Below are 13,920 nucleotides of genomic sequence, written 5' to 3'. Positions count from 1 at the left end.
TCCTCGATAAGAGGATGCACGGTATCTTCCACAGAAATGTGAAGGATCAGTCAGTGTCTTGTGAGCTAACGTTTGCTTTCCTTAAATCGCCCGGATTGAAGTGTGGTACAGAGAGTTTCATTTTTGCATGCCCAGACGGTGTCATTTCCACCTTAACATACCGTCGCCACATTTTGAGCCAAGACATTCCCGATGATAGCTGCAGGGCGTGCCATGCACACCCCGAGCGTTTAGCTCACATACTATCTAGTTGTCCAACTCACGCGGGAACGACCTACATTTAAATGCACAATGCGGCACTAAGAGTGCCGCATATACTGGAACTTTATATTCTCGACAATTGTTTCTGTTGCTCACTCGAGGCCTGACATGGTTCTTCTTGACTTCGAGAAGCGAACCATGTTCGTTGTCGAATTTTCGGCACCAGCTGATAAAAGCATCATAACCAAGGAGAATGAAAAGAAAGAGAGGTATCAAGACCTTATAAGGGAGTTGCAACGATTGTACCCGGAATATTCTGTTAAACTGATCGTCCTTATCATCGGCGCTCTTGGAGGTGCCAAGCTTTCACTTGCTAATGGCCTAAAAAGCATCCCTGCGTGTCAACAATATGCTAAAACACTTGCGGGAAAAATGTAGAAGGCGATTGTCCTTGGGTCGCTCCGTGTTCTTAGGGTGCACGAGGATTTTGCTGGATCGTCGTATTGATTCCTTTACAGACTGTAACCACCTATCTCACGGTTGTGAGACGTGGTTGTGGCTGAAATTTTACCGCGATTTCGCGGGCAGAAGATTTGTTTAATTTTATGTATTTTTATGGAGTTTAAATCAAGGAAATTTTGGTTGTCAATATTTTATGAATTCTAAAAAGGATCATTTTTTATTTTCAACATTTTTGTGGAACTTAACGGAAGAATTTTTTTATTTTCTAATTTTATCTGATTTAAAAGAGGCTCCTTTTCTTCTTTTTGAGAATTTTTATTGAGTTGAGCGAGAAGAGATCAATTTTTGTTACCATTTTTATTGAGTGGACGAAGGCAAATAAAGGGTTTTTAACATTCAGATGAAAGGTGAAACTTTTTATTTTCAATTTGATAGTGAATTGAAAGAGGACTTCGTTTTAATTTGGAGAATTGAAAATGATAGCAAAGGTTTACGTTTTATTAAGATATCTTTGAACTCCAGCCTATAAAAGTTTGCTTTATTTTGAATTTTTTATTTTAATAAAATTTAATTTTAAATTTTTTAATTTAAAAGTGCCTAAGGTCTCAATTTTTTGCGTGCGATTTAGTTTTGATTACTTCGAATAAAAATTGTTCACTTTTAAGAGTTCGAAGTTTTTAATTTCAATTAGCGTGACAAAGGTTTGTGAAGCCACCGTGTTTTTCTACTTAAATTAATTATTTTTTGTTTATTTTTGGACTTAGGCCATATTGAAATTTTTGGATTGGTTTTTTTTTATCGACATTTCCAGAACCGATGATTGGCGGAGTCGGAATTTGAGCCCTATTCAAATTCTGCATAATTTCAAATAGAACCTACCTTAGCCCTGTTTAGCGCGCTATGTCCTCTTTGAATCAATTGGACCTACTTAGCCCTCTTTAAAACCTATTAAAATTCTCATATTTATACTTTCAATTCCTCAGTAAGACCGCCAAGTTCTCTGTCAATCTTAAGAATTTGAACAAGACCTCTTTAAGTCGTATGTAAACCTTGAGGCCCTCCTTTCGTTCTCTTAGAACCTATTTTATTATTCTGTATTTATATTTGATGTAATTAAAAATATTCAAGTTGTTGATACATAGTACAAATTCTTATGGATAATAAGGCAGAGTAATGCTAATTTTTTTTAACCTCTTTTACCTCTTCTCTAATTCTATTACCTCTTCCTTTTAATGGTTGTAGTTTATCTGAGTTTCATTTTGACTTGTGTAATTGAAGATGAAACTCCACTAGAAATTGTTCAGATGGCCCTGATTGTTTATGTTTCCGCGAGTCCCGAGATAGTACGAAGGACATTGAGGGTAATACCGAGACGGCCTCTATAGCGGGACTGCTGTGTATTTCATAAATTAAATTCTTATATTAGGTAAAACTACACTTCTTTTGATTGATTGCGAATTTATTTCGATTGATTATGACAAGATAAAAAAATGTAAGAAATGTTGATATTTGTTCATTCGCTTTGTCAACTCAAAAGTGCAATTGAAAAGTTGATAAAGAATCGGATCCCAAAAATTACTTTGGAATATAATGGTCGACCAATTTAGATACTGTAAAAGGATCCGTTACTTCTTTGCCGCAGCTGGAAAAATTTGTGAATAAATTTTTTTATAAATTTTATTCGGAAGCGAAACTTGAAATTCGTCTCCGGAATGAGGTATAAAACAAAAAATTACCTCATCGAATATAGTTACAAAATCGCGTCTGTTTTTCTAAATTTTATGGAAAAAAATGTTCGTGTGAAGTAATAACCAATTTTTTCAAGAAACAAAATTTAAACCAAAATTGTTTAGCATAATTTTTTTCAAAACGTTAATTGAAAAATTAGTTTTCAAATTTTTTCCCCTTATTACATATTTCTTATAAAATTTTTCTCATTAATTGTTCTTTCACAAAATTCTTTCTAATGAATTAGTTTTCATATACTTTTTTTTTGTTCGAAAAGTATTTCGGACAGATGTTTTTTGTTAAAAAAATATTTTGTGGTTAATTTTCTTTTCGCACTTCAAGCATTTTTGTAAATTTGTTTCCGAAAAAAAAACTTAACGTTTGTCTCCGGTATCAGCTATAAAATACAAAGTCAACAATTATTTCATCGAATATACTAATAAAATCTCGGTTTTTTCTAAATTTTCCAACTTATTTTTAACTACTCAGTGACAGTGTGGTAAGAAATAATGGAATGTATCTAAAGTAATTCTTTAAACAAACAGTTATTGTTTATAACTATTTCTTCCTAAAGGAATGCTAGATAGTTTTAACGTAAGCAGTTTAAGATAAATGAGGTATTATCTTTTATTTATAATTGCTAGTGCATATGCAATTTAACAAATGGTATTATTGTTTATATGCATTTTCTTGTGAAGTATTAATAACGACTTACTCATTTTGTCTCCGAAAAACATAATTTAAACAAACACTTTTTCCTACAATTTTTTTCCTCGATTACATGTTGTTTCATAAAATTTTTGTCTCATGAAATTTGTATCCATAACATTTTTTTTATTGTATTATTGTGAACATAATTTTTTTTAACAAATATTTTTGGAACAACGATTTTCTCATAAAATAATTTTCAACAAATGCTGTTTCAAACATTATTCTTCAAAGAATATTTTTACAGCAAAAATTTGTTTCAAATAATTTTTTGTTACAGTTTTGAAGTAAATGAGGTATTTTTCAAATTTATAGTTTCAGGTGCAAATATATTGTTTAAACAATTTTTTATTGTTTATATGAATTCTCTTGAAAAGTAATAATAACGTCTAACTTAATTTTCTTTGTTTCAAATTCAACTATTTAGTTCAAAGTTCATCTATTTAGTTGAAAATTCGTTTATTTGTTGACAGTTAATTTTTTTAAGTGAAGATTTCATTATTTAAGTTGATAACTCATCTCTTTTGTCAAAAAATGAAGTATTTTTTTAAATATTCATCTCTGATACAAAAATGAAGTATTGCATTGAAAATTCAAACGTTTGTTAAAAATATTTAAATATTTTGTTGAGAATTGTTGCTTTGATGGAAAATTCACCACTGGGTTTAAAAAATTATTAATGTTGTTTAAAAAAATCTTTTCTGGGTGAAAAATGATTCTTTATTTAACGGAAAATTTAACTATTTTAATCCAAAATTCATCTTTTTGTTTGAAAGTTTCATTATTGTCTTCAAAATTCGTTATTTTTAATAGAAAAATTTTTTTTTTCGTAGTGAAAATTTAGCAAAATGTGATTAATTTGCATAGCGCTTAGGAAATAGTATCGATTTTTTCAGTGTTAGATTCCCCCGGCTTTTTTCAACTAGCCGGTGGAAAAATACTTTTTTTTTAATTTCTACGAAATAACTTAAATGTAATCTTAGAAATAGCTCATTTCTTTAAATAATTTATTATTAATGTAATATTACAAGTTTTTAGTTTCTACTTTTAAATAGACTCGCGCTTTTCGGTACATGCGTTTAAACCCAATTCTCCAAGGAAGGGGATATGCGCAATGTGAATTGTTATCTCCTTTTCTCCCACAAGAAATGTGCGAGCAAGTGCCGTGTTGAATGACAACTAAATAATAAGGTTATGTTCCTAAAAATATTTTCAATTGAGTTTGTCAATATATGTGCTTATTTATTTCTGTGTTTTTGTATAGAATTAAGATGACAAATTGTGACCTGGAACGTATGGGTCAGACATACAGATTCAATTGTAATCATTAAATGATATAAAATGTGCAGATTGAATAATCTGACAGTATAATCTTGGGTAATATGTTGTTGTGATTGTCAAGCACTGGCACTCACTCGCACACTCCTCGCGGGAGAAAAGCATATAGCAAATCAAAGTGCGCATGTCCCCTTCCTTGTGAGAATTGTCATTAAACGCAATTCATGTACACTTACCGGAGTCAGAACGTATGTACAGAGATCCGTCCCCTCATTATTACTCCGTGCTTCCCACGCATTACCCCTGAAATCTAAACGTCGCGGGAGTGTGAGCTTCTTCCACAGTCGTATCTCTGGACTTCCCGATTCTCAAACTTCTCGTAATTTTGAAGTGCGAGTGTACTTTTAACCTTATCTGCTCCGTCACCAACAGGGAATATTCCATTTAGTTGGGTTTTTGTTTGGCCTACATCGTTTAATATTTTCAGGATGTTATTTAATTATGGTAATTCCAAAATTCCCTCGCCGTGTATTTGATGCCATATCCGGCAGTACCCCCCCCCCACCCTCTACATTACAAATTGTACTTCTTGAACAGTCCTTAATTATGTATTTCTATTTCAGATTATGCCAAGTGAAATGTCTGCAATCACATCTGAGGGACAACCCTTTCAGCTGCAATTCCCAAAGTTGTATGCTGCAATACAACTGTTTGTACAAGTTGCTTGTGGCAATGTGAGTGAAATTAGGTCAAAATTAATGGAGGAAACAGAATGTGTCCACATGCAGTTAAATGGTGAATCTTTATTGCACATGGCTTGTGAACACGAACATGTGGAATTGGTGCAGCTTTTGTGCGAAAATTGGGCCACAGTTGACGCACAAAACTGGTTTGGAGAAACACCACTCCGGATTGCAGTGTCCTCTGGAAATTGTAGTATAGTCAAGGTTCTGCTGAATAATGGAGCTGATCCAGAGGGGTGTTTCAAAATGGCTATTGAAAACGAAGACAGAAATATGGCTCTCCTTCTTTATAACCACGGCACTATCTTCGACATTTGCCAATCACGGTGTTCGAATTCGCAATTATTAGAGGAATTTTTTGAAATAATGCTTAGTGAAGGTAAAATAAACGTTAACGACACTATTGAAGCTGAATTTAATTTCAATTGGTTAACCTATGAGAGAAGCGTCCAGCCACTGCATGCAGCAGTCTTTGCTGGGCACTTCAATCTAGTGAAGAAACTAGTTAACCTAGGAGCAAACGTTAACAAGGAATTGGAATCGAGGCGAACCCCTTTGCACTTAGCACTAATGAGTTCAAGGAATGAATTCAAATCAAATATCGCTAAAATTCTCCTTGATTGTGGAGCTGATGTTAATGCTGTAGATTACGAGGATTATACACCAATATTCTATGCAGAAACTGATACACTGTTGGAAATACTTATAGTTAGAGGAGCGAATCTGAACCACTATTCACATATTAATGACTGCACTCCTCTTTCATACATGATTTCGAAACGTTTATCTGAATGCGTAGACGTTCTGTTGTGGCATGGAGCCGACGTAAATAAGAGAGACTCTGATGAACGTGCCATTCTAGAGAGAAATCTATGTTGGATCTACGATCAAAATCCTTGTTTGATGGAATCACTCATCCATAGCACAAAAGATTTACAGCTTGCAATCAGTCGTTATGGACACTACAATTTCGAAGAAGAATTTAATGATGAGATTGAAAATAGTATTCAAAAATTTTCTGTAATGGTTGCAAAAAGAGCAGTTTTGGACAATATAAGCATCCATTTAGAAAGTTTAGATCCACTTAATAGTGAAGACTCTGCGTATCACTTTTTTTGCACAACATTCCGTATTTGCGAAAATGAACTTCTCCAAATGAAGGAGACGAAAAGCAAAATTCTTAATTTCAGTCTCTTTGATATCTTGTGTATGCCAATAAATAAACTTTTGAATTATACGAATAATAAGAACCTGAAAAATTTGAAGTCAGACAGTATGAAACAACAGTTTCCTTTTTACGCTGAAATTTTGCAAAGACACATTGCGATTGCAAGGAAACGGAGGAACTTAATTGAAACGAATATAAAAGCTTTCCAAAAAGTACTCGTTGATAAGAAAAATATACGTTTGTCACATAATGTTCTTTTCTCTATTATGCAATTTTTAAGCAGCACGAGTCTAACTTCTTTGAAAAACAGCCTTGTTTAATTTGTTGTATTTCATTGTCTTACCATGTCGGACTCTAGTCGAAATGAAGTCATTTAAAACTAAGCGGCTTGATGTTCTCTACGGGCAAAAATTGGAGGCAAAAATTCAAGGACGAAAGGTGTGATGAACAAACCTGGAACACTTTTAAATGCTATTTCTTGTCTAAGATCATGTCATTAATCATCGTACAAAAAGGTACTATCAACGGATACTGGTCACCACAGAAGGACCCTTGCTGGCGGATGAATTCCCAAAATTTGAAGTCAAAGATGAACCCTTCAAGTCGAAAAACTAGTAGCTAGGGCATTTTAGATGTCGGAATTTCGAAAAACCAATTTCCGAAAGAACACATCTAGTAAATTTGGTGAGTGCTTTAAATTCAAGTGCCAATTGATCCAGTGTTTGTCATAATAGCATACCCCACTAAAACCCAAGAACAATAATTTTCACCCAGATTTGAAAAACACGAATATTTCGTATTTTGTAGAACCAGCTATATAAGCCCTTTTCATTGAGAAGGCAATTAAGCGCAGTTTTAAACATACGGGAGAGAGCCAGGAATTCGTGATCAGATCCGGGAAATCTGTGACTAAAAATTTGAATAGAAATTTTTATTTCATACGTAAAATTATTATTATTAAATTATACGATTGAACTCCTAACTTCTGATACTTTTGTCAATAAGTTTTTTAATTATCAATGCGGAAATTGTAAAAACATTTATTTTTATTCTACTAGTAAATTAGTGACCGTATTAGGGTCCCGAAATTTCATATTTAATGTATTGAATCCAAAACTTTTAATATTTATTCTTAAATTTTTGTAGTAAAGCACTCAATGATTTGCACGAATAAAATGAAAGCTTACAAAATTCTCCAATTTGACAAGTTTAAATTAAATAAAGTTCAGCTACGAAAGTTAACATTTAAGCCTCTGATAAATTGAACAGTTTAAAGATTTGCTAGTTCAACAAAATTCCAGGCATTTGTATTTCCCGGTCTAGTGCTTAACATGTTTTAAAATGATTGGTTTTAGGGTAAAAAGTGCAAAACTAAAATAGGTAAAGATATTAATTTTCCCGATCAATTTCGGCCATGTTTTTGTGAAAACCAAAGCATTTATTCGTTTTAGCAAATTTGTAATTCGAAGTTTATTTTCTTTGAAATTTTACATTTTATTAATGTTAGTATTTATTGTTGTCATTATCATACTATTATTAATGAGCTGTTTTTAATACAATACAGTTTTTACATTTTGATATCCCTTTTTATGTCTCTTTTAATATGATTAATAAGTTGGGAAGCGAATATTTTTTATCAAACAGTTTTTTTTCACAATTTCAAGAACCAATCATCGAATTTTCGTAATAAAACAAATTACATTTTTTTGCTCAAAGTTAGGCAAAATATATCCAGTCCTCTTAGTAGAATGAAATTGGTCGCGACGAAAGAATGTTAATTTTTTTTCTTAATATTTTGATGTACAATAATTTCATTCCACGGAAATAAATAATCTATTGTTAAACATAGCACATTGTGGACTTAATAGATGCACAATGTACCATATTCAAGAAGAAAATATAAATTAAAGTATTTATAAAACAGATTTTTATTAAAAAATAGCCATACGTTATTTTATGTAATACTGTATTTTAATAACTGATTGAGTAAAAAAATTACTAAGGAAATATCAACTGTTTGCAAATATTCAAACACTCCTCTTTGAAGCTCCTTTCTTAGAATTTCAAATGAAACCTGAAAATAAGATTTTCGATTTATGAATTAATTATTATAAAATAGCATGGATTCTAATTTTTTCAGACACTTCTCCAGAAGGGACGCGAACTGTCAAGAAAGAAGTTCGAGAATAACTTCAGGATAAAGTAATTTATACCAAAAATTTCAGAATACGTGAGGACCGCAGCCTTCCAGGTTAATAATGCTCACGTTTATAAAGGTATTTTGTTATTTTCTTTAATAAAACATACACTGTTAAAAATTTATGTTGGAAACTTCCACTATATCGTAGCATTTAGGGAATACCCGAAATTCAGGGAATTTATGAAATTCAATGAAATGACGGAATCCTCGAAATGTATGGAATTCATGGATATTTACGAATTCTTTGAATTCTATAAATTCAGTGAATTCCGAGAATTAAATGAATTCCGTGATTCCTTGAATTTCATAAATTTCGTGATTACAGACAATTTTGAGGATTCTGCAAATTCCGTGAATTCCTTTAATTCTTTGAACTCTGTGAATTCCACGAATTCCGCGAATTCCTTGAATCTCATGAATCCCAGAAATTTCATAAATTTCGTGAATTCCTTCATTTTCATGAATTCTACGAAATCCCTTACTACCTGGAATTTCGTAAATTCCGTGATTACAGTCAATTCCGTGAATTCCTTGAATTACGTGAATTAAATTTATTCCGTGAAATTAATGAATTCCAAGAATTTAATAAATTCCATGAATTTAATCAATTCCATGAATTTAATCAATTTCATGATTTTAATCAATTCCACGAATCCCACCATTTCCGTGAATTTCTTCAATTCCATGAATTCCATGAACTACGCGAATTCCGGGAATCTCACGACTACCTTAGATTCCGTGAATGTCATAATTTTCGTGAATTCCTTGAATTCGATTAGTTGCTTGAATTCGACGAATTCTTGTGAACAATTTTCGTCTTAGAAGCTCACGAATATACGTATTAGAATGCTAAACGGTTACTTCACGATTGACAACACTTACATTAAGTTTTGTTTCATATACTGTTAAAGCACGTTTGCCCTATTAGAATTGTTTTTAAAAATCAACAACTACTTTTTTGAACTATGTTATGTACGTTTCAACAGATAAGCTCATACAAAGTTTAATTAACGCATATAGTAAAAAATGTGATTGAAATTGTTGCTTTGGTTATTCACTTATTGTATCATATTATGAAAATCTATGGTAAAATACGTTTTTAAGAACAAATTAAAATTAAAAGAGGACGCTAATACATTTTTGAAATATTTTTTCGGAAGAGGAAGAAGCTTTTAAATGAAAGAGTAGGTACAGAAAAGACCATTTTGTTTTTCTTCGCTCACACGTGGAATAGATATTCCTCTGAATTTTTTGCATCTTTAGTTTAGTGATGGTGCACTGCTAAGGTTTCTAGCCGTCTATAACCTTCTCAGAATTTTATATTCAGAACCCTGTAACAAAGAATTATTTGTATTTATCTTGCAAGCAATTTAACATAAACTTGTAGAAGAAAAATAAATGTATATTTCTATTAGTATATTAGTATTTTCATGGACAAAATTACTCAAATTTCATGCAAAAGACAAGGAATCTTATCTCAGTTATAGTACCTTCAAATAACACAGCTCCACAATAAAATCGAGAAAATGAGCCCTGGAGTCTGACTATATCTATCATATGTTTTCGGAATCGCTGAATCCAAATTCAGAGCCCACTTGAATTCATCATGTCAGGATTCTCTATTACCTCAAAAATAGGCCCAAAAACCATTTATCTATTGACTACTTAATCCCAATAACCCCTAAATTCCTTAAACCCATAATTCCCTAAACCCATAACCTCAAAATGCCATAATCTCAAAACTCCAGGACCCGTTTAGAAAGAGATTTATGTGCGTTGAAACCCTGAAGCACAGTACGATCAAGCCTTGCATGCTTCTTGAGCCTTAAACCCACATTCTTCAATAACCCTATAACTCCAAAACCCCACAACCCGGTGAGAACAAGACTGTCGTTAAGAGAACCTACGTTTCGCTGAACCCAGGAACAACGACTAGGACGTAGTAGGGTTCTGTTCCCTTTCGGGTGTTTTATTAACATATGTTTCCCTTGCATCACCCTTCTTGGGCTGCTTTATTAATGTGAGTTGTCCTTGCCTTTCACACTTCGAGGTGCTTATGAAAGTGTGTTCCACTTGTAGCTTTGTACTCCGCACAGGCCAATGAACCCACCTCTACGAAGCTGCGGTCGTGTGAGGACGATGTTCGCAGGCCCGCTTTCTCTCCCTGACCAGCCGCCGATACTGGGAGCGGCCCTGGATTGCAGACACACAAATAAATAGTACAACAATGATGCCTAAAGATTTTACTCATAAGAGTTCGTACATAAGGCTATTCTTAACGGGTTATGGGGTTATTGAAGAATGTAAGCTTAAGGGTCAAGAAGCATGCATTGCTAAAACATACTTTGTTTCAGGGTTTCAACGCGCATATGTCTCTTTTTTCCAGGTTTGGGGGTTTTCGTGTGATTGTATTTTGAGTTTATGGAGTTAAGGGTTTATAGGCTTAAGGGTTTGAAGGATTAAAGGGTTACGGGACTTTGAGGATTGAGTTGTCAATGGCTAGAAGATTTATTGGGGTTTTGGGCCTATTTTTTGAGGTTATGGAAAATCCTGACGTGATATGATTAAAAGGTCCTCGAGTTTGGATTCAGGGACCCAGAACGCATATGATAGACAAATGCAAACCGTACGATATCATGATATAATTTCAACAATTTGATTTTTAATTTGTTACAGAGGAGCACCACCCACGCACAGTTCTTCTCATCCATATCACGTCGGTTCATCAGCTGTAAACTCTGGCAGCAAATATATGTCCGCCATGATGTCAACACATTGACCAAAGCAAACAATAATAGTATTGAACTCTTATTGTGATAAGTGTGCTTTTTTCACTTTTTTTAAAATGATAGTTATTTTCATTATATTGTTACACCGAAAAAAGGTTGTCAATGTCTTTTAATAATTAGCCGAATTGATTTTAGAGAATTCGGTGTTTCTTTATTAATTCAAGTTTTGATACAAGTGTGCAAACGTAGATATAGATTAGAACTGACGAAGGGCCACATGCTGGTCCTATTTATACTCTAATAGAAGTAGGTCAGCTCAACCGAAAAGGAAAGGCAAATGGGGAACGGGGTCCAAGTTAAATGCGTAACACTCCCCTTTTCAGATAAGGTTTAGTCCTCTAAAGCTATTTTAAATTTTTTAGGCTCAATCGGTTCCATTAAGTTCACTAAAGGTTGAGCAGAGGCAGTATAAGTTACAATTTGTGGAGTAATATGGTTTTTTGTTTTAACGCAGAATAGACAGAGTTTTTTGAGAAATAATGCTCTAATTAATTCGAAAATCCCACATTTGTTTACATAATCTGTTCTAGTAGATATTACTAGTGCGAAGATTAGCAGTAACACCTTCACCTGTAAAATAAGGCATTATTTGGTCAAAATGTATTCGGATTATTTGTCTTTGTCCCTTAATCTAATATTGTTGTTATTTATTAGAACTATTACTCCATATGGACCTTTCCAATTAAAATCTAGTTTATTCGCTTCAGTATTATTTTTAATTTTTACTCTATCGCCTGATATGTAAATCAGATGTGTTCTTACTATTTCTTCGTCTAATCGCTTTTTAGTCTTTTCTTGTTCTAATTCTATTCTCTCTCTCATTTTCGTAATATTACGGTCGTGTCGTAGATTACATTTTTTGATCAAGCCTTGATAAGTGAGATTAGTTGATGGGGTTATTGTAGATGGGATGTTTGGTTCTCTACCGAACGTAGCCTCGAAGGATGTTGTTCCTAAAGTTGTATTTTTCATAGTGTTTATTGCAATACTAATAAATTTTAAATTATCATCCCACTCATTATTATGTTTGCTTCTTCGATTTGCTGCATTAGTTCAGATAGGAAGTTTTGTTCTTTATCACATAAAATAGTCTTAAGTGCACCAAAGATGTAGATAAAATGTTCTAGCAGTCCGTCAATGATTGAGTTTTAATGTTTCGGTCTGCAAAGGTAGCAGGATGGTGTACCTTGTTAACCTATCTTGGATACTTAGTATGTATTTATTACCTTTCTGGGTTTCTGGTAAAGGTCCGAGTATATCTAAGTCTAATAGATCTTCAAATTGCAGTCGCACTAAAGCCAATTTTCTATCCTTAAATTCATTTACCACCCAAGCTAAATGTTTTAACCAGTTTTCTTCGTCATATGTTGGCATACTTTCTTTTGTAATTTTCTTCCATAATTTTCCTACAGCGTTTTTGGTTTAATTTGTACTCTTTCATTGGTGACAAAGTCTATTGCCCATTCTAGAAATTCGTTGTACCAGTTCACATGGGGATTCACAGGTGTTTCTTGTGACTCGTTTTCTATGTCTTCCACGTCGGAATCGATGAATGATTCTGGTTTCTCTCTGCTGAGTATCTTGACTTTCTCTTTTGGTTTTGGTGTTTTAATCTCAGTATTTTTAGGCTTAGCTGTTACAGGTTCTGGTGTTTTAATTGTCCAGTGATGGGTGCCTAAAGTTTCAATTTCGTTGATTTCAGGTAACTTAATTTCTAGTTTATCTACGATTGCGTCCTCAAAGGCAAGGTGTAATAAATCTTCTTCCCGGATGGGGAATAGTCTTGATAGACAGTCTGCGGCTTTATTTTCTTTTTCTTTCACGTCCTTGTTATGTCGAATTTGACAATACTAAGTTTATAAAAAGTAGTCGAGTCACCGAATGGTACTCGACTTGTTTTATCCAAAGATTATACAATTTAGTTAACAATTTAGGATGCGAGATTAGAAAGAACTGCCTTGCGCTGGGCCGACGCGCTACATTTATAGCCCAAATTTTTAAGTGGGAAGAGTCTAAAGAGGTCAACCATTACAACCCCCTTTTTAGACGAAGTTTAGTTTGTAAATATTGTAATGGGTATGAAATGAAGAAGCAACAATTGCAATAAATCTCTATTTATTACTATACCTCTAATCCGAGAGGGACGCGCGAGCCGACATGCTCATTGTATCAGCGCAGAGGACCAACTAACTGATAACTAACAGCAAGGCACAAAGGGCACCATACGCACACAGACCCACACTACCAGTCACTCAAGTGTAATTTAATACCCGTGCATATATAGCTATACTTACTAGGTATGATTTTTGTATATTCCAACACGCCCCCTCAAAAATTGTATCTAGTAACAAATTACAAAATAGTTATAGTTTAATGGTTACATTCAAATTCTTTCACAATCGATTACAGTGGTACTAAATAATTATGAAAATTACAATATGACAGATTACAGTTCCAAACCTAACTTTGGACGCAAATACAAAAATTCTGTGGGTTCTAAAGGTTTTGTGAGAATATCGGCCGGCTGATCTTTAGAATCAATCTTTACCAATTTAACATTACCTCCCTCGATCTGTTCTCGAGAATAATGATATTTTATATCAACATGCTTTGCCAATTTATGACTTTGGCCTTTTGCTATCG

General features: G+C 33.4%; 1 protein-coding gene across 1 annotated transcript in view; it reads left to right on the top strand.

Annotated features, from left to right (window-relative positions):
• Positions 1-11,717, top strand: part of LOC117169288 (ankyrin repeat and KH domain-containing protein mask-like) — a 20,347-nt gene extending 8,630 nt beyond the window's left edge. Inside the window, exons 2-4 of the mRNA XM_033355593.1 lie at positions 5,001-6,972; positions 8,429-8,564; positions 11,165-11,717. Of these exons, the coding sequence (XP_033211484.1) occupies positions 5,004-6,608 (1,605 nt within the window). The 5' untranslated portion in view covers positions 5,001-5,003 and the 3' untranslated portion in view covers positions 6,609-6,972; positions 8,429-8,564; positions 11,165-11,717. The remainder of the gene's footprint in view (positions 1-5,000; positions 6,973-8,428; positions 8,565-11,164) is intronic.
• The last annotated feature ends 2,203 nt before the right edge of the window (positions 11,718-13,920 follow it).

Source organism: Belonocnema kinseyi, chromosome 1 (assembly GCF_010883055.1).
Source record: "Belonocnema kinseyi isolate 2016_QV_RU_SX_M_011 chromosome 1, B_treatae_v1, whole genome shotgun sequence".
Lineage (NCBI taxonomy): Eukaryota > Metazoa > Arthropoda > Insecta > Hymenoptera > Cynipidae > Belonocnema > Belonocnema kinseyi.
This window is presented reverse-complemented; position numbering and strand designations above follow the sequence as displayed.